A 25,904-nucleotide genomic window follows, 5' to 3' on the forward strand; every position below is an offset into this window, starting at 1 on the left:
TCGTGTTTTTTCCATTCCCCAACCCCTCCAAAAGACGGTAACACTTCAAATCAGCTTTATTATGGGGTGACAGATTTGGAGTTCTTAGCTATAGTGGTGGCTAGAAGAGTGGCACTTCATCCCTGCAATGGTTTGTTTGGGGGTGGGGTGAGGTGGGGAGAATGCAAGGAGTCATCAGCTGGAGTGACCCTTGGCCCTGCCTTCTGTGCCTACACAGTGCCTGGCACACAGGAGGTGCTCAATAAATATCTGTCAGCCGTTTGTGGGTAGTGGGGGTTACAGGCGATAGAGGCTCCCTTTGGAAACAGTATACAGGAAAGAACATCTTACATTCTATCTGTCTGCAGTTCTTGGTTCAGGGGTACTTCTCCCATTCCACTCCATCCTCCTGTAACACCTCATCCTTATTTTCTGTGAGAGAGGCTGGGCCTGCTTCATCCCAGCACCCCGAACCCTCTTTCCAGGGCTGCAGTTTCTCCACGTGGAAGACGATGTGGCATACACCATTTTGGGAGAGACACTACACTCATGACCCCTCACTTTCGAGGCTCAAGGACCTTAAAATCTGGAGGCCTTCCATACTGCTTGCCATTTAACGAGTACTCACTTTTAGAATCCCTCCCTGACATGCAGCCTTTTATTTCTCACCCTCGCCTCCCGCATTTAAGGGTATTACTTGGTGGGCTGGGGGACCCCATGCAACTTGAGGGGATCCCCGCTCAGGGGACGGAGTGAGGCAAGGAGGCGGGATTGGAGTGTTGGAGGCGGGGCCGCAGGCTCCTAGAGCCACCCAATCGCAGGGCCAGTCAACAGCTGAGGCCACACCCCCGCTCCCGGCCGCGACCCCGGATCTTCCTCGCACTATTGCAGGGTTGGACGGAGGCCCGCGCATGCCTGCAGAAAACCTACGGCCGCGGAGGGGCGGGCCTTCTCCTGCTCCTTTCGATAGGCTTCGGCAGTGCGAATAGGCCCCGCCCCCATGGGCGGCCAAGTCTACGGACAAAGTCCGGGCTTGAGGATAGGCTCCGGCTGACAGCGTCCGGCAGCGCGGCTGAGCCCCGCCCCCACGGGGGGGCACGCTTCCTGATGCAGTCCGCGCGCGCTGCAAGGCGCCGGCGCCGCGGCCTGGCGTCGCTTTGTGACGAGCTTCCGGTGGTCCCGCCCCTTCCAGCAGCGTCAGCAGATCCCAGTGGTTGCGCTGGCGTGCGATGTCCCCGGGCGCTAGCCCGGCTTGGTCCCGCAGCCCTCGGGCGGCTCCCAGCCCCAGCAGCAGCTGGGCTACCTCCATGGCTCCTTCTCGGGCCGCCAGGAACAGCGGCGTCTGCTCCTGCCCGGGAGGAAACAGCCAGCGGGGGCGGTCAGGGAAGGCCGCGCCCACAGGACTGGCCCTCCTACTTGACTGGTGGTCCCTCCCCCTTCAGGTTTTTCGGAGTTCCGGCGCTTTGCACCTCTCCCGCGTCAGCTTAATTGTTGGGGGCCCGCTACCCGGTCTAACCCTGCCGTCCAGTGCGTCTTTATCGGCTCCGGCCTGGAGAAGGGAGCGGGCGGCCCGGGCGTTGTTCACGGCGGCGGCCCAGTGCAGCGCGGTTTTTCCTAGGGCACCACGTGAGAGGTTGTTACCCCGAGGCTGGGGGCCCGACGCCTGGGTTCCTGTTTCCCACGGATTCTGGACTTGGGGGAAGGGCTATTCAGCCCGCCGGGTCCCTCAAAGGCGGAAGCGTTGCCCGGGTGACCGCCGGCTTGCAGGAAGCGTTGCCCCAGTGACGTCACCGGCGCGCGGGAGGGACAATGGGGCATTGTTCTGGGGTCAATGGGACCGGCAGACCACGTCCCTCCCACGAGACCCCCTCCCTTCTCACTCTTCCGACATCCTAGTTCCCAGTGGACTAGGGTAGTGTGTGTGTGTGTGTGTGTGTGTGTGTGTGTGTGTGTGTGTGTGTGTGTGTTTGAGGATGATGAGGGAAGACTCACCTGCTGCCTACTGCCACCGTACTGTGCAGATTTACCACCTTGACAGCAGGGTGGGAGGGAATGCCCCAGTTTCCAGTTGGTCCCTCTGCTAACCCCCCTTTTTTGCATCTTATCTCACACCCCATTTGCTCAACTTCTTGATAGCACAACATCAACTTCCCCAGATCCATACCCCATTTATCTCTGGCCCCCACATCTGCTTGGGCTGCAATCAGTTCTTCAACCAGGTCCTCAACAGCTAGCCTGGCGGCCAGCATCAGGGCTGTGGTCCCATCCTCTGTCCGCGCATCTATTGCAGTCTGTCTGCTGCGGAGTAAGAGCTGGGGCGGGGTGGGGGTGGGGCGGCAGAGAGGGCCAGTGACCCTTGGTATATCTGAACTGCTAGCTAAGGTCCCTCACACTGTTAAGCACCTCCGAATCCATATTCATCCATCTGTTCTTGTTTCTCTTTGAGTCCCCAGTCTCACATCACCTTCCTCTCTGCCAGACCCAGAGGATGCTATTGCCCAGCCTTACTTGCAAGTTTGCCCCGTTTCCTTTAGCAGCCCCAGTGTGCACTGACCTGGCAAACCTCCCGAGCATCAGCGGCCACAGCGGTGTGAAGCGGGGTGCGCCCTGCCCGGTCTGGCTGGTTGGGGTTGGCTCCTGCCTCAAGGAGGCGGCGGGCAGCGGTTGGCCGGGAGAATCGAGCAGCCAGGTGCAGGGGAGTCTCCCCAGTGCCCACGGTGTGAACCTGGGGACAGGCCCCTCCACCCAGCAGAGGTTCCCAGGGCTCAGGGCTTCCCAGCCATGTCTCCTGATAGGTCCTGGGCTCCACTCCCCCACAGCAGACTGCTGACATCAGGGGTGTCACCCCATCTGTGGGTGAGAGACATGAAGAATGGGAGACAACTGGGGAAGGGGGAGAACATGGAGGCTCAGGGAGAATCACAGCTTGAGGTGTCAGGAAGCCCAGCTTGGGTTCTTGATTTTGTGTGGCTTTAGTCAAGTGACTTTCTACTTTGTTTTTCTCTGGGCTTTGGTTTCCTCATCTGTAAAAGGAAGCATCAGGCCTTAATACTCTAACATTCTAGGGCCGTGATTCTCAAACTTGAGTCCTGGATCAGACTCACCTGCAGGGCTTGTTAAAACACAGATTCCCCAATATTTTGAATTTCTGAATCAGTAGCTCTGGAGTGGAACCTGAGAATTTATATTTCTAACAATTTCCCTGGTGATGCTGATTCTTCTGTCCTGGGACCACACTTTGAGAATGGCTGTTGGAAGCACTCACTCTAATATTAGTTTCTCCAGTTCTGATATCAGAGGACTTTCTGATTCTAAAAGGGTCAAAGGGAGTTTTCATTTTCTTGGTCTGGGGTGGCTCACATACCAGGTCCACGGGTGTCCACATCAGGGACATCCATCTCAGAATCCTGGGGAGGAGTCAGCATGGCTGCCTGGGGGAGCTCCTGACAGTCACTACTCAGAGGCCAGAGCTGGCACTTGGAGGGTGAGGCCATTTCTTCAGCCTTGGGGATCAGGACAAGCAAGGATCAGTGAAGGAAGGTTGACTTGTCCCTTCAACCCCTCCGTCACTTTAGGACCATTCCTGCCCCAGTGCTTTCACCTGGTCCGCCTCTTCTCCTTCCTTGGGGCCCGAGCACATCACAACTCCATCCTCATCAACTTCTGCCTCTGGTTTCAGTGCCCTGGAAGGGGATGGGTGGGTAGAGGACCTTCAGGGTCCCTAAGATTTCCAGCAGTCTTCCCACCCCTCTCCCCTTCCCGTGTCTTCAACTTCTGCATAGCATCTCTTATTGCTTCTGATCATAAATATCTCCACAGGAAAGAGTCCCCTCCCTGAGCCCCAGTTCTTTCTCACTCTCACTTGAGGCCGATGCTGTCCTCGCCCAGCGGGGGCCGGCGTCGGCGGGGAACTGGCTGAGTCTGAGACCTTCGAGTGAACCCAGGGGGCAGCCAGAGGGCCCCATGCTCTCGGCGCTTCCGGCGGATGAGTTGGAGGACGAGAAGAGCCCCGAGGGCCAGGAGAAGCACCCCGGCCACCGGCGAGCACAGTACAGGCCAGGGAAGCTGGTTGGCGGGGGGCTCTGGTGGAAGAGACACAGTCAGAAAAAGAGGCCATTCCTGGTGAGGCTGGGTACTCTGGTGAGACCTTTGGACAAGTGCAGTAACCTCTTTTTGCCTCAGTTTCCTCAACTGTAAAATGGGAATAATAACAGTACTTGCCTCATAGGGGTCATTGGGAGGATTAAATAAGTTAATACTGTAAAATGCTTAGAGCAAGGCCTGGCACGTAGTAAGTGGTATATAAGAGCTATTATTCTCTCATGTGCTATGAACCGTTGATACGGGGATGGTTGGATACTCTCGGCTTAGTAGAATAGACCAGAACCCAAGGTTTGTGGGCGGTCTGTGATAGAGGTTAGAATAAAGTACTGAGGGAAGTAAAGGAGATTGCAGAGCAAATGGGCCATGAGGAGATCTAGCTGGAGAAGAACGTTAACAAAGGTAAGTCTCCACAAAGAACATTTGGGGTTCCAGTGCTTCTGTTTCATTTGACTTCATTGCTGGTTGCTGGCGTGAAAGCTGGCCTGGGAGCAAAGTCAGGGGAAATGACGGGGCCACCTACCGGTGCCTGCACGAGGGTGGGCAGCCAGCAGGGGTCCTGGCAGTAGGGGCTCCAGGGCCCCCACTGCGGCCATCGCAGCAAGGAAGCGGAGCAGGAGCCCAGGGTCCCAGGGACAGCGGGATGCAGGATGGTCGGGGCCACAGCGGGACAAGTCCACATCCATCACCACCACAAACCTGCGGGGAAGGCACCTCAGAGACCCCTCGGTTGGTCCCTGCTTCCCTTCCCTCTGCTGGTTAAAAACTAATGTCTGCCCCCTCTTCCCCGCCTCCCAGCCTTCTTACCCAGTGCTGAGGGAGTCCGTCTCCTTGCCTGTAGGCTGTGTTTGAGGGGTTGCTCTCTCATGGTGAGAGGGGTCTGGGGCTCCTCCTAGCTCCTCTTCGGCCTGGGCTCCAGGATAGGGGTACACCATGTTCCTGCCATCCCTATCTTTCCTTACCCAAAGCCCTACCCTCAGAGTCAGGGACAGCACCCGGGCCAGGGCAAGCAGCTGCTGGTCCAGGGTTGAGGGGCTCAGCACCACCAGCAGGGCCAGGGAGGGCCCCCACTCCGAATCCCCGTCTTCGGGCCTGCAGTCGCCCCCATCCCAGCCACATTCTGCAGTGTTGCAGCCCTTCTCACAGTGTCCATTGTGGAAGTGATCACGGCAGTACTGGTCATAGGCTGGACTGTGGGTTGAGGAGACGGGGACTCAGGACCCCCAAAGAAACCTGACTTCCTCATCCCAGAGAGGATTCCTGATACTCCACAGCCTCTAGGGCTCTGGTTGCTAAGTGGGGGCAGCTCTGGAGTAATGGGCTTAGACCCCGAATGGTAGGTAGTCCAGACACCCTAATGTCTACTGACACCTTTGTTTCCTAACACTGTCCCCACTCTCTACCCTCCCAAACTCCTGTCTCCCTGAAGTGAAGCCCTTTTCCCTCAGGGATGCTGGTTGCTAGGGGAGATACTCCATGGCAACAGGGCTTAGAGAAGCTTGAGGCCAGAGATCCCACAGCTCTCAGAGGGTAGCTCTGAAAGAGGCAGCGCCCTCTTTCTTGGTCCCCACATTAAATATTCATGCTGCCCCATTCCTCTGGGTTGGAGTCTAGCGTCTTATACCCCTAATTAGCAATGGTTATTAGGGTGGAAACTCCCTGAAGCTTGAGGCTGTGGTCATGCTGTAACTCAAGAGATATCTATGTCCTTCCTTCTACCCTCACCCTGCCCCCGCCCAGCCCTTCAGGGTTTCAGACTCACGTGCAGGCTGGAGGAGTCTCACAGTCATAGCCGTCAAACAAACACTCTTCAGAGTCACACTGTGGATGGCACTGCCCATCCCGGAAGAGAAGCCAGCACCGAGAATGGGAGGGGCAGCCCTTCCAGGGGTCTGGGACCCCCAGGGAGCAGTCCCCACCATCCCAATTTCCTCCTGGGCCGCTGCAGCCAGCGTCGCAGGCCCCATCTCCACTTCTGCCCTCACATCCCTTTGCTCCAGGCCTCTGACACCGGGGCCCTGGAGAGCTGGGAGGGCAGGAGCATCGAAAGCCTGGGCCCCCCAGCCCAGGGGTCTCTGAGCAGCTGCCATTGTGTAGGCATGGAGAAGGAGGGCCACAGCCTGGAGGGACGGGTGGGGTCAGGCAGTCAGGGCCCCCATAGCCATTGAGGCAGGCACAGCGGGGTGGGAATCCAGGCTTGTGGGAGGGCAGACACAGGCCACCGTGGTGGCAGTGATGGAGACCGCAGGAGGGGGCTCTGTGGCTGCAGGTGGGGCCTTCAAAACCCTGCGGAGAGGAGGAGAGAGATTGGGGGAAGGACCTTGTAGTATTCACCCCACCTCCCCTTAAGCTAACCCCTGCATTAAGATAACTCAGAGGGTCCTAGATTCTCATATCTGGAAGGGGCCTCAGAGAACATCAAATTCATCATTTTACAGTAGTGGAAACCATGTCCCCCCCCCTTTTTTTTTCACACAGTGACATATTGCATAGTGGGGAGAATGGATGAAACACAGCTGTTCGCAAGAACGTGGGTGAAAGAATGAATCTATGTACATGTATAACTGAATCACTTTGCTGTATACCTGAAGCTAACACAGCATTGTAACTCAGCTATACACCAATTTAAAAACAAAACAAAACAAAACAAAACATGGGTGAACTGTCATCATGATGTGAGTCCTGGAAGACGAAACTGTTAACAGAGTAATAGTAATTGAACTAATACTATATTATCTTGATCCTTAGAGATAGGATTATGTACTTTCTCTTCCTCTGGAAGGGGAACAGGATACAGGAGGACATAAGTACATGGAAGTTATTATTAATATTGTAATTCTTGTTTTAGGTTCATGGGTGTTATCTTGTAAGGATAATTAAAAGAAGGCAGTACCTAAACTAATGTTAGTTTGTATGTTAGTGTATCATGAACCAAGGCTTAAGATGAACCCACTTTTATGCATCTGAGGTCTATAAACAAATACACACACGGAGTTAAAAGAACTTATCCAAGCTCACCCAGCTGGCCTTGGGGACCTTCCCTTAGGCAGTGCCCGTGGTTTCTGAAAGTTCCATTCATGCTACCACCTGATCCTGCCTTTCCCCACGACTGCTGCTGAGAACCACTTACCACTGCGGACATGAGATGGCTTTCTCCAATAGTTGCCACTCCAGTGCTCCCCCAGGTTCCCGGCTCAGGCATTCTCACCTTACGTCAGCGTTGGGGGCAACAGAGAAAGCAGCTTTGTGGTCTCTCACCTGGGGGCAGTGGCAGGTGAATCCTGGGGGCGGTCCTGCTGTGGCCTCACAAGACCCTCCGTGGGAGCAGGGCTGGCTCTGGCAGGGGTCTAGCTCCACTTCACACCACTGGCCTGTGGCAGGGGTGGGGTTAAACACAACACTCTGTTTCAGTCGCTGCCTCCTTGCTGGCTCATTCCTGGGAGACAGCCCAGCACTAGCCGCACAGGCAAAGGGGTGGTGGGCATGTTCTCTGGTGTGGGGTTTAGAGGCAGGGGGATGGACCAGGTGACTAGGCTGCCTCATGGGTGGGGATTGTCTGGGTTTCCATGGTCAATTCAGCTGTGCCCAGAAATGCTCATACCCCCTCTCTCGGACCTTACCTGTGTGTCCAGGCAGACACTGGCAGTAGAAGGCATTGGCCAGAGAGTGGCAGGCTGCAGTGCCTGTGGGGTGACAGGGCTGGTCCAGACATTCATCCACGTCCCCCTCACAGCGCAGCCCCACAAAGCCTGGAGGGCAGGCACAGTGGAAGCCTCCAGGTTTGGGGGTGCACGTTCCATGGTTGTGACAGGGCTGGGATTGACAAGCGTCAGGTTCCTTTGAGCAGTTCTGTCCACTGTAGCCTGGTGTACACTTGTAGGCAAAGGGGGTCAGACAGGGAACCAGTAAATGAGCCCATCCTGGCACTCTGGGGGACCCAGCTCCAGGTAGTTTGCCAGCACCCCACCTTCCAACTCAGAGCATCACTCAGCTCACCGTCCATCACAGCCACGTGTAGCTTAACCCTTGTACCTCAACTCCACGTGATACACAATTATTTGATAATACGCAACTTAACCACTTCCCAGTCCCAAACAATCTCTTTGATTCATTGCCAATAGATATAGCTCCGATTTTGAAAAATCCTTCTTCCCCCAGCCACACACCCACTGGGTTCGCTCATGCTTAATTAATTTATAACCATTTATTGAACGCCTGCTTTGTTTTGTGCCAGGCACCTTTTCAGGCTCTAGGAATATAGAGAAAATTAGAACTCATCCCTGCGTCTATGAAATTCTCAGTCAACCAGAGGAGAGACAGCTAGCACTGATTGCATAATTTATATACATAACCTCATAAAACCCTCCTAACAACCCTCTATATGGATCATCTCATTTGAGTCTCACTTTGCAGAAAAGGAAACTGATTCCTTGAAAGATGAGTGACTTGCACAAGCCACACAGTTGGTAGGTGGCAGAGCTGGGATTCAATGTGTCTATGACTCCATAACTGATGACCTTAACCATTTTCTGATTATCTCATATCATTTTGCTAGTGAGAGAAGAGTCATTGATGAGGTCTGTATCATGTGCCAAGTTCTTGCAGGAGGAAGGAGAGTATGCAAGAATGGAGTACCAGGAAGACTTCAGAAAAATGGAGGAAAAGGGATTCACAAAGCATCCGAGGAATGGCCAGAGAGCCGGAAGAAACAGACGAGAGTCGTGCTTGGAAATTTCTGGAGGAAGGAGTTTCATGAAAGAGGAAATAGAGCTGAGTACTGGGTACACGGGGGTTCACTACTGATCAGTACGCTGCTTTTGTGTATGTTTGAAAACGCTCGTAATAAAAAGTTAAAAAATAAAATTTAAAAGTTAAAGAAAGGGCTTCCCTGGTGGCGCAGTGGTTGGGAGTCCGCCTGCCGATGCAGGGGACGCGGGTTCGTGCCCCGGTCCGGGAAGATCCCACATGCCGTGGAGCGGCTGGGCCTGTGAGCCATGGCCGCTGAGCCTGCGCGTCCGGAGCCTGTGCTCCGCAACGGGAGAGGCCACAACAGTGAGAGGCCCGCGTACCACACACACAAAAAAAAAAGTTAAAGAAAGAGGGCGGTTAAAGGATCATGCCTTCTATCCAGTCTCGTGTTTGTGAGTACAGGGATCAGGCTGCTTGGACTTGAGTCCCAGCTTTGCCTTCCCGTCCTGCTCAGTGACCTGAACCACCAAGGTAAGGCCCTGACCCAGTCTGGAGAGAAGTTAGGGACATTCCCCTGAGGCAGACGCCTCCTGGGCACCATCCAGTGGAAGAGGGGTGAGGAAAGCCCCCAGAGAGCCGGTCTGGGGTGTAGGGAAGTCAGCTGCAGGTTTGTGTTGCTGGAGCAGGGTTAGGGGTTGGCGGAGAGAGGTGAGGCCTGAGAGGCAGGCAGGGCTGGGTCCTGCCGGGCTTGGGACTTCACTGCGAAAGAGGTGGGCAGCCACCGAAGGGTTTTAAGCAGGAGAGTGACAGGCCAGCTTAATATTTTCAACGGAGCACCCTAGTGGTGGAGTAGAGGCCGAACCTTTAGGAGGACAAGTGTGGGGGCAGGGGTGACACTTAGGAGGCTGATGCAGGCGTCCGGGCGGAATGCAACGAAACTCTGGACTAAGGCAGTGGGATGAGGGTGAAGGGGCAAGGACAGAGTTGAGAAATATTCAGGAGGTAAAATAACCTGACTTGGTGGTTGGTTGGATGTGTGGGGTGAATGAAAAGAAGATGCCCTCTCCCCCTCCCCTTTCTGCCCCATGACTGCTGTTTCCCGCATCCAGCCCAAATTTGTCTTCCCCCACCTCCTCTAGACCCTCTCACCTGGCAGAAATAACCATTAGGTTGGGCCATGCAGGTGGCCCCGTGCTGGCAGGGCCTGGACTCACAGGGGTTCGCCCTCTCCTGGCATATACTGCCTTGGAATCCAGGGGGACAGTGGCAGAAATGGGAGGGGCCGCTGTCGATGCAGATGCCTCCATTCTGGCACACGGAAGAGACTTCTGTGCCTGGGAAGAGAGACACACAGGGATCGATAAAGCTAGGTGGGGTGGAAGGATGCTCAGGGGCTCCAGGCAATGAGCAGAGACGTCCATGGAGGGGCCACTGACATTCCTGGGGTGCGTGGAGGCCACTCGGGGCCTGAGGAGTCAGTAACTCTTGACCCTGAAGAGATTAAAGCATCAAGTTCCCGACATGGATGGACCTAGAGATTGTCATACTGAGTGAAGTAAGTCAGACAGAGAAAGACAAATATCGTGTGATATTGCTTATATGTGGAATGTAAAGAAAAGGGTACAAATGAACTTATCTACAAAATGGAAATAGATTTACAGATGTAGAAGACAAACTTATGCTTATGAGGGGGTAAGTCGGGGAGGGATAAACTGGGAGACTGGGACTGACATATACACACTACTCTATATAAAATAGATAACTAGGGCTTCCCTGGTGGCACAGTGGTTAAGAATCCGCCTGCCAGTGCAGGGGACACGGGTTCGAGCCCTGGTCCGGGAAGACCCCACATGCCATGGAGCCACTAAGCCTGTGGGCCGCAATTGCGGAGCCTGCACTCTAGAGCCCACAAGCCACAATTACTGAGCCCGCGTGCCACAACTACGGAAGCCCACGTGCCACAACTACTGAAGCCCGCGCGCCTAGAGCCCGTAGTCCACAACAAGGGAAGCCACCACAATGAGAAGCCCGCGCACCGCAACTAGAGAAAGCCTGCGTGCAGCAACAAAGACTCAATGCACCCAAAAGTAAATAATAAATAAATTAATTAATTTAAAAAAATCAATAACTAATAAGGACCTATTGTATAGCATAGGGAGCTCTACTCAATATTCTGTAATGGCCTATACGGGAAAAGAATCTAAAAAAGAGTGGATATATGTATATGTATAACTGATTCACTTTGCTGTACACCTGAAACTAACACAACATTGTAAATCAACTATACCCCAACTTAAAAAAAAAAATCAAGTTCCTCCTCCTGCCTGTTTTGTCAGAATGGAGAGAAATATCTCTTCTTTGGCTTATCAGGGCATTATAAGCAACTATATTCTTGGCTTTAAATGTCTCAAGCAAGAAAGAACTCAAGAGAAACTTCAGGTGGGGACACCTGAAGTGGCTTAACTAATGGTCTGAGTCCATCCCCTGGGTTTTGCATCCTCTGATGTTCTCTCACAGTGATTCCCATCAGCCATCCCCTAACCTCACAATGGTCTCTTTCCTAAGTGCTTCTCATAACAAAACTTATTTGAACAAGAATGGTATTCTTTTCCCCAGAGGTTGGCATAACATCCAAGTGAGTGGGGCATGGCGAAGTGTGTTGAGTGTAGCTGGTTAAATGTGGTTCACTCTAGTTGAGTTATGATGGTAAAGACAGTGCTGAGTTGTTCCACGCTGGATCACTGGGTTATGTCCCTGGTGATTGTGTTAAACTGGAGTCTGGTTGACTGGGCTGGGTGGTGTTGCTTGTATTGTGTTGAACGTGGTGCTAGGAGTTGAGTTGTGTTAGGCTGTCCTGGGTGTTGAGCTGCAGCATCAATAACTGGTTGTCTGTGTTGCTTTGACTCTTGGTCCACTGTTTGTCCAAATGCTGTGTGTGGATGTCCTTAGGGGTGGGGTAGAGGAGGACACTCTTTTGCTCTTCATCTGCCCCATAGTCGTTCCTGGGTCAGTACCTTGGCTCAGAGCAGCCTTCTGGCAGGAGGACAGCGGTAGGTTGCAGAGAGGCCCAGTCCATCCCTGGAGGCACAGGCACTGGAAGGAGGGCCCAGTCTGGAGGCAGTGGGAATTGTGTGGACAGGGCTTCTGAGCGCATGAGTCGATCAGCGTCTGAGGGTTAGGAGGGAGCGTGAGGCAGGAAAGAACACCAGGTTCCCAGGCCTAGAGATGGTCCCCTGCCAGTGTCTCAAAATCCCTTACCCTGAAAACTCCCTCCTGAATGGTCTGGGACTAGGTCACCCTCCCTGGATTCCTTGGATACCCACATCCCAGAACAGTCGCTGGGATCAGAAATCCTTTCAGTGAACCATACAAATCTCAAGTTAGACCTCAACTCCTAGACTTCCACACCTCCTTTCACGTGGATACCCCTCCTAAGCTTCCCTGCTGTCACCTTTTAATACCCGAGGCCCTCTCACTAGAGCTCTCCTGCCCCTCCCTCCTCAGCACACCTGGCTCAGTGCCCCTCACCTGGCAGCTGCCTCCTGTGTAGCCAGGGGGACAGAGGCAGCGGGGACCCTGAGGGCCGTCTTGGCAGGTTGCCCTGTTCCTACAGGGGCTGGATAAGAAAGAGAGAGGGCACAGTAGGAGGAAGGCCAAGGCAGCAAGGGGAGGGAGTGTGTGATGTGGTGGCAGGCAACCACTGGGGAGATGGGAAAGTAGGAGGGAAGGCAGAGTGAAAGGATGTGGGACGTGGGATGAGAGGCAGCATGGCGCCCCAGAGGAGATGGAGAGGAAGGGTGGTGAGGGCTCCCTCCCTCCCTCCCTCCCTCCAGGGGTCTCTGTGCCCTGCTCACCTGTCCGCACAGCTGGGACGGATCCTTCCCTCGCAGCGTGGGCCCTGGAAGCCCGTGGTGCAGAGGCAGGAGTAGGTGCTGGGCCTGTTCACACAGGTGCCCCCATTGAGGCACGGTGCTGGAGAGAGGAGGCTGTGAGGGGTTGGGTTCCTTGCCTGTAACCTGGCCTGTGGCCTCAGTCACACCACACACGGGGCACCCCCCCGCCCCCCGCAACTTCCCCACCCAAACAACGGCTCACTGTGTCCAGTTAATTTTTTTTTAAATGTGGTACAAACATACCCTGACCAGTTTCTCCATCCTCCTGTGGCCCAGACCCAGGGCATGGTGGGCACTCACCAGAGGCACAGTGGTCAATGCTGGTCTGGCAGCGGAGCCCGGTGTGGCTCAGAGGGCAGGTGCAGGAGTAGCCCCCAGGGCTGGGGCTACAGGAACCACCGTTGAGACAGGGCCCTGAGTGACAAGCTGTCACCTCCTCGCTGCAAGTGGGCCCTGAGGGAAGCAGGTGGGGTCTGAGAAAGGGAAACCTCCTTTTCTCTTCTTTTCCTGCTCTTCCCTTTCTTTCCCTTCCTCACCCCCATCCCCCAACCTCTTTTCTTTTCTCACCACCTCTTACGTCACCCCGTGGGGCACGTGGGATCTGAGTTCCCTGACCAGGGAGGGAACCTGCACCCCCTGCAGTGGAAGTGTGGAGTCTTAACCACTGGGCAACCAGGGAAGTCCCAGCCCCTGCCCAGTTCTTCTTGGTGGTGACTGAGACCCAGAGCCCTTTGGACACATGTCTCCACTGGCCTTGCCCTTGATTTAGATGGTGGTCAGCCCAGGGTATACACGGTTTAGGGAGCACCTCACCTGTGTAACCTGTGGGGCAGGTGCAGTTGAAGCCAAAGGGTTGGGGGTGGCAGGTCCCTCCGTGGGCACAGGGTGTGGAGACGCAACCCCCCAGCTCTGTGTCACACTCCGGTCCTGTCCAACCCACATCACACACACACGAGGATCTGGTCATAAAAAGAAATGGGGGTTTTCTCTTCTCCCCTCCCCGTTGGTCAGACCCCTATGACTTCTTCTTTTTTGGTCCTGGGACTCTGGCCCCTTTCTCAGCGTCTTTGCTCTCAGCATTGTCCCCCTTCTGCCCTACCTGCCCCACTCATTTTCTCCAACTAGATCTATCTATCTGTCTATCTATCTATCTATCTATCTATCTATTCATCCATCCCTTCTATAACTTGTTTATTGTCTGTCTTTCCTCATTAGAACCAAAGCTCCATGAGAGTAAATACCTTGTCTCTTTTGTTCTGTGTTGCTCCCCCAATGCCTGGAAATGTATCCACACATAGTAGATGCTCAATAAATATTTGTCTAATGAATGATGAGATGAATTGGTCCTGGGATTTAATACTCTTCTTTCTGCTTTGACCTCCCTAGTCCTCTGTTTCCCTCTTTATTTATGAACTCTCCCCTCATTGGATAACACTCACCAGTCAAACCCTCTCATTGGTTGTGATCTCAGAACTTTGCCATCTTCTTCCCATTCCCCATTGGTCATTTCCTACAGACTCACCCCTCACTGGCTCTTTTCTCCTGCCTTAGCTGAGGAGGACCCAGAGGAGACTATGAATGGGGAGGGCCTGGAAGATGTTACCTCTGGCAGTGCCCATGGTGGCAGGTGCAGTTGTCTTCAGCTGGGGCACAGCCAGGGCTTCCACTGGGGCAGAGGCAGTGGGCCTCTTCCTCCGGATCCTGGCATCTTTGCTTGGGCTGGCACAGGTTGGGGGCACACAGGGGAATTTCACAGAGATGACCTGGGGTGGGGAGATTGGTCAGAGAGAAAACAGAGTCCCTCCCTGTCCTTGATGGGGCCAAAGGCCGCTTCTTATGCGTGACTTGCTCACTCTTCATGGACCTGTCCTTCAGTGGCTCCCTAATGCCTCAGGATACCAACTTCTTCAGAATGCCACATGGGGTCCTGCATGCCATGGCCTTCCTACAATTGCTATGTTTCTGACCTTCGCCCCATTGTAGCCTAAGCTCTGGATGTCCTACACTCCCTTAAGCAGGGTGTGCTTTTCTTCCCTCCGTGCCTTTGCACATGCTGTTATCTGCAGTTAAAACGCGCTGCCTAGCATTCTGTCTTGACAAACTCCTACTCAGTCTTTAAGACTCCGTTCAGCCATCTTTTCTCATCTCTAGTCTGGGTTGGCCAGTCCTTTGTGTTCCTATAGGATCCTGTGCATTCCTCTCTCAGAGCATGTCTCTGGGCCATAATCACCTTGTTGGTCTCTCTACAGTAGATTTAAATCCACTTGAGGATAGCAACTCTTGCTCAACTTAGTGTCTGTGTCTGGCGTAGTAGACACTTAATAAATGTTTGCTAAATAAGCAGATGAATGGCTTGCCTTTGAACCTCATCCTCTGCTCCTGTTCCCCCGTCATGCCACTCATGTTGGGCCTGATGTGGGTCCTACAGTAACACTCACCCTCAGCTCCTGTACGGTTGTGCAGGTTTTGCACTGCATAAATTTAAGGGATTCCATTCGCATTCTGTTCTCACATCCCAATGCTCAAATACCCATCAGTGACCTCTACTGTACCCCAAATGGACTCCAGTTACCCCAAATACCCCTCCAGTTCTTTCCAATGCCTCCCCTGCTGACCTGTAAAGCCAGATGGGCAGAGGCAAAGGAAAGCTCCTGGGAGGTCAAGGCAGCTGGCTCCAGTGGGGCATGGGCCACTCAGACACTCGTCCACCTCCGCCTGACAGCGTGGGCCTTCAAAGCCTATGGCACAGCAGGAGGGTCAGGGACCTGCACGGAAGTCTGCGCCTGCCCTCACTCTCACCTCCAGAGTTTGAGCCCCAGTTTACCTGGGAGACACTTGCAATGGAAGGATCCAGGCTGGTCCTGGCACTGCCCACCGTTGGCGCAGGGAGAGCTTCTGCACTCGTCGATGTCCTCCTCACACCGGGGGCCAGTGAATCCTGGTGGGGTTGGGAGTGAGAGGGGAGAGATGACCAAGGTCTTTTTTTTTTTTTTTCTCTTCTTGACTTTCTCTAGATTTATGAGGGAGTTTGTTACAAATGTTTGAGCTTTACAGGCATGATTTCATGGATTCAAACAAGAAATTAGGAGTTAACACTGGTATTTAGCCTTCTCTTTACAAATACAGCAATAACATTGCTACAAATTGCAAGGGAGAGAATCTTGTTTCAAATGGTTTGGTTTGGGGTTTCGTCTAAATGTGTCATTATATAATGAAGGCACCAATATGGGAGCTTCTCAAATAGTGATTTGGATTTCAGGACGAAATAGAGCATAACTTGGTAACTTTAGTCTTTATATAAATAAGGCATAACTGGATATGTGTACTAATGCTGAAAATACATTTTATCAAAAGAATAAATACAGGTCCTGGCCCTTTCCCTTGCTAGGAAAGGTGAACCTGGAGGACTTCCAGAGAAGACACCTGGGACAGGTGGAGATGACAGGAGGGTGATGCATAAAGGTGAAACAGCCACCTGCCAGCCGTGTGACTTTGGGCAAGCTACCCAACCTCTCTAGGCTCCACTTTATTCCCCCGTAAAAGGGAAATGATAATATAAACTACTCATGGTACCACTGAGAGAATTAAATGAGATAATGCCTGACAAGTACATAGCCAAGTGCCTGGCTTAGAGTAAATATTCAATAAACATCAGTTATTATCATAACAGGGAATAGAGGGATGTCCCGTGAAGCTGGAGAAGGAAGGCCTGGGGCGACTTTCCCTGCATCCGTGGCGAACAGTGCCAAGACCAGCCGGGGACCCCCGGCATGCAGGGGGAGAGTACAGAGGACTCTGCAGGAGGGCTGGAGAGGAGGGATATTTGGGTGACTTGGCAGGACAGAGATGAGGGTGGGTGAGTAAGCAGGGGAAGATTTGGAGGACGTAACAGAAGAGAGTTTGGAGAGAGAGAAGGAGTTGGAGAAATAGGGCGCTCCTCGGTCTGGCCCAAGAGAGCTTCAAGAGGCCACGGGCGATTGCTAGGCTGGAACCGTGGAGTGGAATCTGCACTCACCGGGCCGGCAGACGCACCGGAAGCCATTGAGCAGGTCGTGGCAGTCAGCCTGGTTCAGGCAAGGGGCAGAGGCGCACTCGTCTGTCTCTACCTCACAGAGCCGCCCTTCTAAGCCTGAGGAGGGGTCAAGGGCGAGGCTCAGCCAGGCCAGCCTTGCCTTAGCTGCTCACCCCTTCTGTCCAGGAGGCCTGGGTTCTAGAACCAGCCCTGTCCCTGACCTGCCCTGTGCCCCAGCAGGCAGCCTCTCCCAGGGGGCCGTCTGCGCGTGGGTTGGAGAGATGAACCCGAGGCCCTGCTACTCTGCTGTGTTTGGCTCTATCCCCCTCTGGTGTGAAAGCTCAGGGAGCAGGGCACCTGCCGGGACATGTGGGAGGGCTCTGGGGAAGTGCCTTTTGGGGCCATTCCTCTGTGCAGAGAAGGCAGGGCTCACCCGGGAGGACTGATCAGCCTGGAGGTCCTCGAGGTACCAATGTGACAAATGGGCATCTGCTTGGAGGTGGTTCACTCCTCTTGTTCTACCTGGGCAGACCTCTGTGCCAGGGAGACCAGGGATCCCCAAGGTGGGGATTTGAAGGGCGTCTGGGGACCTGTGTCACTGCCATACTTGTCCTGCTTCTTCGACCTCCTCCCGGTCTCCACTGTCTCACCCTGAACTGAAGCTGGACCTCGGCTGCCTCCCTCTTCTTGCCTGGGGAACCTGCCTCTGAAGCTCCTTGAGATCTACAACCTTGTCCCTTGGATTAGTGGATCGTTTTCTCAGCATTTTTCTTTGGATGCTTCTCAGCTTAGGAAAGCTGTGTAGTATAGTGGGTAAAACTATCAAAGCTCTGGGGTTGAATCCTGGCTCTGCCACTTACTAGCTGGGCAACCTTCAACGAGTCACTTAACCTCTCTGTGCCTCAGTTTCATTTATAAAATGGGCATAGTAACAATGCTGACTTCATAGGGTTATTGTAAAGATTAGATAATGCGTGTAAGACGCTCAGGCACAAAGTAAGCTGTTATTTTCCTGGTTTTATCCAGCTCCTTGATATTGGCTCTCTCACTGTCTCCCTGGGGAGATGTTTACCCCCCTTAAAACTAACTTGTAGGTAGGTGCAGCCTTGCAGCATTCTTTCCTGTTGTGCCAAATTCAAGCACACAGACCCTTTGGGATTTTTTTCTTTGCGGTACGCGGGCCTCTCACTGTTGTGGCCTCTCCCGTTGAGGAGCACAGGCTCCGGACGCGCAGGCTCAGCGGCCACGGCACACGGGCCCAGCCGCTCCGCGGTATGTGGGATCTTCCCACACCGGGGAATGAACCCGTGTCCGCTGCATCGGCAGGCGGACTCTCAACCACTGCGCCACCAGGGAAGCCCGACCCTTTGGGATTTTAAAGGTTTGCTTTCAATCTCTACAGGGAAGAGGTTCTGTGATTAGGATGAGCATTCTGGGTTGGCATAAGCAGAGGCTGCAGCATGAAAAGTGTATTCACTGCTGCTCTGCTCTCCCTTGATGGGCCTCTGTGTACAGTGGACCAGTTTGTGTACCCTGCGGTGTCTATGAAATGAATGCAGAGTTGGGCACTGCACAGCCTCACTACCATCTGTGGCAGTCCTTCTCCCAGGGCCCATCAGTTTCCCAGAGTTTTCATCTGGGGGGTGAGGAGAGGAGGAGAAGCATTCTTTGCTGTCTGACCCCGACCGGCCTGAGGCTATCTGTGCCCTACAGGGGTCACGTCCAGTGGGTTCGGGATTAGTCTCCCGTCTCCTCTACTTGAGGGCCCACTCAGCTGGTACCTGGTGGGCAGAGGCACTGGAAGGTGGCGAGCAAGTCCAGGCAGGTGCTGCCAGGGTGGCAGGGCTGCGACAGGCACTCATTGTGATCGGCCTCGCAGCGGGATCCCGTGTAGCCAGGGGGACAGAGGCAGTCAAAGGAGCCGGGCGTGTTGAGGCAGGAGCCGCCGTGTTCACAGGGACTGGGGCCTTGCTGGGCTAGGAGGAGAGGAGATCCGGGGGTCCGCAGGGGTCAGCGGTGGAAGGGCGAGGAGGCCAGAGTGGCAGGGAAGGTGTGGGGACCCTGTTTGTGGCTGATGAGATCAAAGTGGGGAAAGGGATTGTGGCTTTAAAATGGAGGAGGACTAAATGGGGCCTCGAGGGCTGAGGATTGGTGAGAAGACCGTGTAAGGCAGAGATGCCAAAAATGGGCAAATTCAGGAAAAAGAGATGTTTACTTATTTACGTGGCCACCGTGTGGCTTGCGGGATCTTAGTTTTCCAACCAGGGATCGAACCCAGGCCCTTGGCAGTGAAAGTGCGAGGTCCTAACCACTGGACCGCCAGGGAATCCCCAAGATGTTTATATTTTTAATTTGGAAAACAATTGGCCTGTTTCCCTCCTCAGTGCAGAGGCTGTCTGGGGGCTCAGAGAGGGTCTCATGTGGAGGTGCCTCACCCATCTGACACTCGTCCAGGTCCTGGTGGCAAGTGGGCCCCGTGTAGCCAGGCTGACACACGCAGAATGTGGAGCCCCTCAGGGGGTTGGTGTTGCACTGGGCTTCCCGGTGGCACGGCTGGCTCAGACACATGTCCTCCATGTGGCACAGGAGGCCTGGAGGGCAGGGTGGAGGCGAGGCTCTCAGAGGCCGCTTGAAGCTCCCAGCTGCCCTCCTGGTGCTTCTGTCACGTACCATCTCCACCTCCCGCCTCCCTGTACCCCGTGTCACACCTGTGCGGCCAGGTGGGCAGAGGCAGGAGAAGGAGCCCACACGGTCGATGCAGGTGGAACCTGGGGCACAGGTGGCGGCAACACAGTCGTCCAGGTTCTCCTCGCAGCCCGTGCCCCCCCAGCCGCTCACACACACACAATGGAAGCCGCCAGCTGAGTTCTGGCAGGTACCCCCGTTTCTGCAGCGAGGGGGACCCTGAGCCTCACATTCGTCCACATCTTCAGAGCAATCCCAGCCTGCCAGGGGGAAGGGGACAGGTGCTGGAGCTGGGGGCCCTGTGAGGAGTGGGGAGAAGGGCTCCACTGGGCCACTGGTGCTATCAGCTTGGCCGAAACGACTCACCTGCCCAGGCCTCTGGGCAGAGGCACGTGTAGGTGCCCAGCCCATCCTGACAGGTGCCCCCGTTCTGACACTGGTGCCCGACACAGTCATCTGGATTCACCTCACAGCTTGGGCCTGTGAAACCTGACAGGGTCATGCGATCAGCTGAGGGAAGGGGACCCATGGGAGACAACCTCCGTGCCCAGAGAGAGGGGCTGCAGGAAGACCCCTGCGAGGACGCACCTGGGAGACACAGGCAGAGGTGGAAGGTGGAGTCTCTCCCTGGAACCACTTGACAGGTGCCCCCACTGGGACAGCCCCTGGGGGGGCAGGGTCCTGGCCGGAGCTCACAGCGTGGACCCCCCCACCCAGCAGGGCAGAGGCACTGGAAGGACCCCAGGGTGTTATGGCAGGAGGTGCCCTTGGGGCAGGGTCCTGGGTCCAGGAAACACTCGTTGACATCGCGTTCGCAGGCATGGCCCTCGAAGCCAGGTGGGCAGCGGCACTGGATCTGGGGGTATGTGGCCAGACACACCCCTCCGTTGACGCAGGGGTTGGCTGAGCAGAAGTCCCGGAGCTGGCAGTGCTCACCTGAGGCAGAGGACGGGGGGGCATTTTCCTAGCACTGCACAAATTCCAGCTCCTCTGAGATGACCCAGCTCTCACTCTGGATTATCTCTGTGTCGAATTTCCATATTTTCTTCCCTTCCCTCCCATACCCTCTCTGCCCTATTCCATCACCCTCACTTTTATCATTCTTTGGGAGGGTTATATCTGGAGTGACCACATTTTTCAAGCTGAAAACTGAACATGTAGCTCTTGGTGGGAGTATTGTGAATCAGCCCTGCTTGGGAAAATCTGGGACGGAGGGTTCCTTTAGTGGTGACCTTGGTGGCGAATTAGAAAGCATGCAGCCTCTGCAAGCAGGAGACTTAGCCCTTTGCCTTGCCCCCCTCCCCCCCCCCCTGCCAGCTGTGTGCCCTCGGGCAGTCATCTTGCCTCTCTTATCCTGATTTCCTGATCTTCAGGTGGGTGTAATGGTCCGGATAACGATAAAGAGACTCACTTCACAGCCGTGTGCACCAGTGGGAATGGTGGCGCTGGCGGCGGTGGCGCTGGTACTGAGCTAAGTAAGCACTTCCTGAGCATCGCCCCCTTTCTTCCCGACAACAACCTTATGAAGTGTGGACGTTGGCTGACCACCGAGGACCCAGACAGCTTAAATATCTCATGCAAGGTCACATGTCTAGTCAGTGGCAGAGCTGGCAATAGACCCGAGGAGGGGGCCGCCTGGAGCCCCTACTCTGAAGTACAAGGCGTGGCAAGTTGCCACTGACCATCCTTGTCACATACGCTGGTCTCTCACACCCGGTCTCAGGCCCCGTTGCCTCAGAATTTCCTCGTCAGTTAAGACATCTCCATGTCCTGGGCCCTCCCCAGGTGCACCAGGGCAGGCTCTCTGGGACAGGGCATCGGTCTTTTTAAGGCTTTCCAGGTGACTGCTATGCCTACCTAAGTTTGAGAATCTTTGTCTCCAGTCCACCCCCTCCTGGATGCACCCACATCCCAAGCGCTCTCTGACCTCGTGGCCTTTGCTGCCTGGTCCAGCCCTCCCCATCCTGGTGAGGTGTTGTGGAACCTTTCCGTCCAGGGCCTCACAGCTCTGTCCAGGCACCCCTGACCACTTCCTCATGGTAGCACACCCTGCCCATCGTGTGTCCTGCTCTCTCGCTCCAGGGCTGCACCCACGTCCCGTCACACCGCCCACCACTGCAGTCTTCCCGGGTGACAGTGTGGGCTCCCGCCACTCAGAATAGAAGCCATTCAGGTGCTCAGAATGCAGAGTCCTGGAAGTCCCCTGCTGTGCTAGGCATTAAGCCTCTAGCTAGTGGACCGAGGGGAGGTTGAGGGGCTGGGAGAGGGGTCAGGTTGGTGTGCGAAGGGGGCTGAGGCGGTAGCTATTTACCAGCTGGCTTGGAAACACCTCAACATCTTCGCAATCGGTACTATCCTGTCGGTGAATGTCAATCTTGGGTAAATGGTTCACCAAGAATTGGCTTGTTGATTCTCTCGGCCTCTCTCCTCAAAGGGCTCGCAGTCTCTCAGGCTCTATTTCCATCTTTCCTACCTCACAGCCCAGCCCGTTGCCCCTGCCTGTCCCCCTTCCTCGCCGCCCCCATCAGTGCTCACCTGTCCATCCCGGCATGCAGGAGCACTGTGGGCGGCCCGAGGCCTGGACGTGGCAGCGGCCCATTTTGGAACAGAAGGAAGAACAGGGGTCCTTGAGCTGGGCCTGGCACCTCTCACCAGTGAAGCCAGAGGGGCAGGCGCAGAAGAAGCTGGGGGCCGAGGGAGAGGGAGGGCTGGGGGGGCTGGGAAGGGTGGGAAGCAGGGCTTGACAGCTGCCTCCATTCCGGCAGAGCTGGGCACCCTGGCAGGGGTCCGGAAACTGGCATGTCTCACCCAGGAAGCCAGGGGCACACCTGGGCAGGGGAGGAGACAGGAGAGCTTACTTCCTGGCCCTCTGCTTTCTCTCCTCCCTCCCTCCTTTGCTTTCATTTGTCTCCCTTCATCTGCTTCACCTCCTCCCTTTCTCCTTCCTTCCCATTTCTCCCCGTCCCCTCCTCTACTCCCCTTCCCAGTCTCCCACTCCCACAAGGTACACTCACTGGCAGGTCCCTTGCCCCTGAGATAGGCTCAGGCAGGTGCCTCCATTGGCACAGGGTTCTGGGAAACTCCCGCACTGCAGCCCTAGAGATGGAGATGAGGATGAGATGGGAGCAGGTAGCATTACGCTCCACTTTTCCTCCCCTGGATGCCCCGGAGGGACCTGCCTGCAGCAGCCCCGCACAGGTGCTCTGAACCCCACCATTGCCTGGATACTCTTGTTCCTAACCCCCACGTGGTGCTCACTCCCAGCCCCCCAGATCCCAGGCCTCTCAGTTACTAATCCCCACCCCTCCTTTCCTGTTTATTCTCTGGCCTCCCAAGTCTAGCTTCAGGCTCCATCCCTCGGAAGCAAGACAACAGGAATAAGGAGGGGGGCGCTGAGGGGACTCCTGGGAGGTGAATGGCTGAAACATTGAAGGGATTTCCTCCCGGAAGGGCCCAGCATTGAGCCATGGGGGGGTGGGGACAGCTGGACCAGGAAAGGGACTTTGTGGGCCCTTGACCTTCCCATGTCTCCATCTCCTGTTCCCTCTCATCTCTTCCCCTAGCAGGTGGTCCCTCTTTTCCCTCTCTTCTTCCTAAACGTGACTGTAAGAGCACGCTGTCCCCCAGTTCCAGGGCCAACTTGGTTCTCCCTGGGGGTGGGCACCTTCTCGCCCATCCCCCCTACCGTCACCACCCCTGGCACAGGGCCCATAGCCTGGGTCTGTGTCGCTGCAGGGGCAGAGTTGTCTCTCCCTGCCGGCAGCCCCATTTGGGGCGTGAGAATCTTCTCCATCCAGTGTCGCCTCAAAGCATGCAGATTGACCCTCTGTCCCCAGCCCACTGGACATCCTCCTAAGGAAGGTGGGTCCCCTCACTTCTCCCACCCCACGCCTCACCTCTGGTCTGGACGACTGACCGGCACAGCAGCAGCAGCAGCGGCAGCAGCAGTGAAGGGGGCTGCATTCCAGAGCCCCTGCCCAAGCCCAGATCCCCCTGCCTCTTCCAGTGGGACCCTCAGAGCCCTCACTGAGGCAATAACCACCCACTCTGCTCCCACGGCCCCTTCTTCCTCCTCTTTGGCCTGCTGCGAACCTCACGTCTGAGCTGTTTCCTGAGTCACACAATGTCCTGGACACCCTAGTGATGGGGGGGGGCAGAGTGGAGGAACATTGAGGGGGATGAGGGAGGGGCCTTCTGTCCCTGACAACCCCTGGGGAGGTGGCGAGGAAGGACAGTGTGGCTGGAGTGCAAGTGATAGAAGGGGGAACGGGGCCCCCGGGAGCAGTCCCAGTCCTTCTGTTGTTGTTGTGGTCTCCCCTTTCTAGAGGTGGGAACTGCAAGGTGGCTGCCCTATGCCCTGGGGGCGGGGTGGGGTCAGGACCTGGAAACAGAGGTGTGGGGTGATGAGAGATCTCCTATTCCCCTTGTCTGGAGAGGATGCTTGTTTTGCGAGGTCAGTACAGATGTTTCTCAGAGAATCTGCACGCTTCCACCCACTCATCTTGGCAGAAGGAACACAGGGGACTTCTGGGTCTACCCTTGGCCCTTGCTGGGCTGTTAGATTTCTCCTTCTGGGAAATGGAGAAGATGCTGGGCTGGTTTGGGGGGAACTGTAGGCCTTCTTTTGGAGGGGAACGTGTAAGATCGTCATCAATGATAAATGAACATTGTCTCCACTAAATTTTGCAGTCTGGATTATCCATAGCGAACACTGCATTTGTGTGGGTTTCCCTCCTCCCATGTCTCCCTCCCTCCACCGCAGAGGTCCCTGGGATGCAAGGAATGCCAGTCACTGAATTAAAAATTGGAGTAAATAAAATCAGAAAAGAGAATGCAGGGCCCTGACTCGTTCAACCTTCTTGAGTCAACCCAGGACAGCTTTGGGGTCAGCCACACACCCAGTTCCTCTAGTAGCTCAGAGAACTGAGAGTCCAGGGTGGTTAGAGGTGTCAGCAGCAGCTGTGCACAGCCCCAGCATTGGTGCACCCTGCGTGCCTTTCCATGCCGACAAGTATACTTTGCCAGCACAATTTTTTTAAATTACTAACTTTTTATTTTGAAATAATTTAAAACTCACAGAAAGGAGGCAAGAATACTAAAAATTATTCCAGGATATTCTTCACTCAGATTCACCAATTGATATCATTCGACCACATTTGCTTTATCATTATTTTTCTAAATACACGTTAGTATTTTTTTCTGAACCATTTGAGAGTAAGTTGCACACAGTATATCCCTTTCCTCATAAATACATCGGTGTGAATTTCTTAAGAACAGGAACCTTCTTTTTGTTTTTTTCTAGAGATTTTATTTTTTCTAAAGAAGGTTTATTAATTAATTAATTAATTATTTTTGCCTGCGTTGGGTCTTCGTTGCTGCACGCGAGCTTCCTCTAGTTGCGGCAAGCGGGACTTTCTCCTCCTTGCAGTGCGTGGGCTTCTCATTGTGGTGGCTTCTCTTGTTGCGGAACACGAGCTCTAGGCGCGCAGGCTCAGTAGTTGTGGCGCACGGGCTTCGTTGCTCTGAGGCAAGTGGGATCTTCCTGGACCAGGGCTCGAACTCGTGTCCCCTGCGTTAGCAGGTGAATTCTTAACCACTGCAGCACCAGGGAAGTCCCAAGAACCTTCTTTTACATAACCACAGTACAGCTATCAAAATCAGGAAACTTAGAGTGATACAATACTATTAGCTAATCTACAGTCCATGTTCAAAATTTGCCAATTGCCTCATAATGTCCTTTATAAAGTTTTTTTTTTCTTGGTCCAGAATCTAATCTAGGATTATGCATTGCACTTATTTGTCATGTCTTCTCAGTCTCCTTTATTTTAATAAAATAAAAGGATACAGTTCCTTAGATTTTGTCTTTCATTATATTGATACTTTTGAAGGATACAGTTCAGTTACTTTGCAGACTGTCCCTAAATTTAGGTATGTCTGCTGTTTCTTCAGTTTATGCATTTCTGACCAGGAATACCACAGAAGTGATGTTGTGTCCTCACTGCAACACACCAGGGGACACGTGAGCCAACATCATTCTTGTTTTTTTTTTTAATTAATTAATTATTTTATTTTTGGCTGCATTGGGTCTTCGTTGCCACGTACGGGCTATTTGGGGGCTACTCTTTGTTGTGGTGCGTGGGTTTCTCATTGTGGTGGCATCTCTTGTTGTGGAGCACGGGCTCTAGGCATGCGGGCTTCAGTAGTTGTGGCTTGTGGGCTCTAGAGCACAGGCTCAGTAATTGTGGCCCATGGGCTTAGTTGCTCCGCGGCATGTGAGATCTTCCTGGATCAGGACTCGAACCCGTGTCCCCTGCATTGGCAGGCAGACTCTTAACCACTGCACCACCAGGGAAGTTGGAGCTAACTTCATTCTTAATGGTTGCCTAGTATTCCACTGTTTGGTGAACTCTAGTTCACTGAAACCAGTTTCCTATTGTGGGGTGGCACTTAGGTGGCTCTCAATCTTTAAAAATATGAGAAACTATGCTGCAATAAATATTCTTTTTTTTTTGCAATAAATATTCTTGAACTTACATACTTGAGTG

At 54.3% G+C, this 25,904-nt stretch overlaps 1 protein-coding gene across 1 annotated transcript; it reads right to left on the minus strand.

Annotated features, from left to right (window-relative positions):
• Positions 1-57: 57 nt before the first annotated feature.
• On the minus strand, positions 58-23,419 carry NOTCH4 (notch receptor 4). The gene is made up of 30 exons (XM_060023211.1): positions 23,256-23,419; positions 22,374-22,455; positions 21,895-22,187; positions 19,948-20,295; positions 19,726-19,848; positions 19,383-19,619; positions 19,110-19,265; positions 18,456-18,650; positions 16,678-16,791; positions 15,487-15,600; positions 15,278-15,400; positions 14,266-14,425; positions 13,476-13,621; positions 12,963-13,115; positions 12,624-12,741; positions 12,298-12,385; positions 11,784-11,937; positions 9,919-10,103; positions 7,701-7,953; positions 7,339-7,451; positions 5,843-6,366; positions 4,888-5,271; positions 4,604-4,779; positions 3,842-4,061; positions 3,581-3,662; positions 3,344-3,482; positions 2,534-2,829; positions 2,144-2,291; positions 1,496-1,593; positions 58-1,327 (listed from the first exon to the last, which is right to left on the minus strand). Exons 1-30 carry the CDS (start codon positions 23,320-23,322, stop codon positions 638-640), a joined length of 5,979 nt encoding a protein of 1,992 aa, XP_059879194.1. The 5' UTR covers positions 23,323-23,419; the 3' UTR covers positions 58-637.
• Between the last annotated feature and the right edge of the window lie 2,485 nt (positions 23,420-25,904).

This window comes from Delphinus delphis, chromosome 10 (assembly GCF_949987515.2).
Source record: "Delphinus delphis chromosome 10, mDelDel1.2, whole genome shotgun sequence".
Lineage (NCBI taxonomy): Eukaryota > Metazoa > Chordata > Mammalia > Artiodactyla > Delphinidae > Delphinus > Delphinus delphis.

Bases quoted from the DNA above. Each gene is read 5' to 3' on its own strand.
- NOTCH4 (XM_060023211.1), bottom strand. From the start codon at position 23,322: ATGCAGCCCCCTTCACTGCTGCTGCCGCTGCTGCTGCTGCTGTGCCGG. The intron at 15,601-16,677 runs GTGAGTGCAGAT...CAACCCCACCAG, and splicing joins CCGGTGCGTCTGCCGGCCCG to GATTCACTGGCCCCCGGTGT. The intron at 3,663-3,841 runs GTGAGAGTGAGA...ATCCCCTTCCAG, and splicing joins GAGGACAGCATCGGCCTCAA to GGCACTGAAACCAGAGGCAG.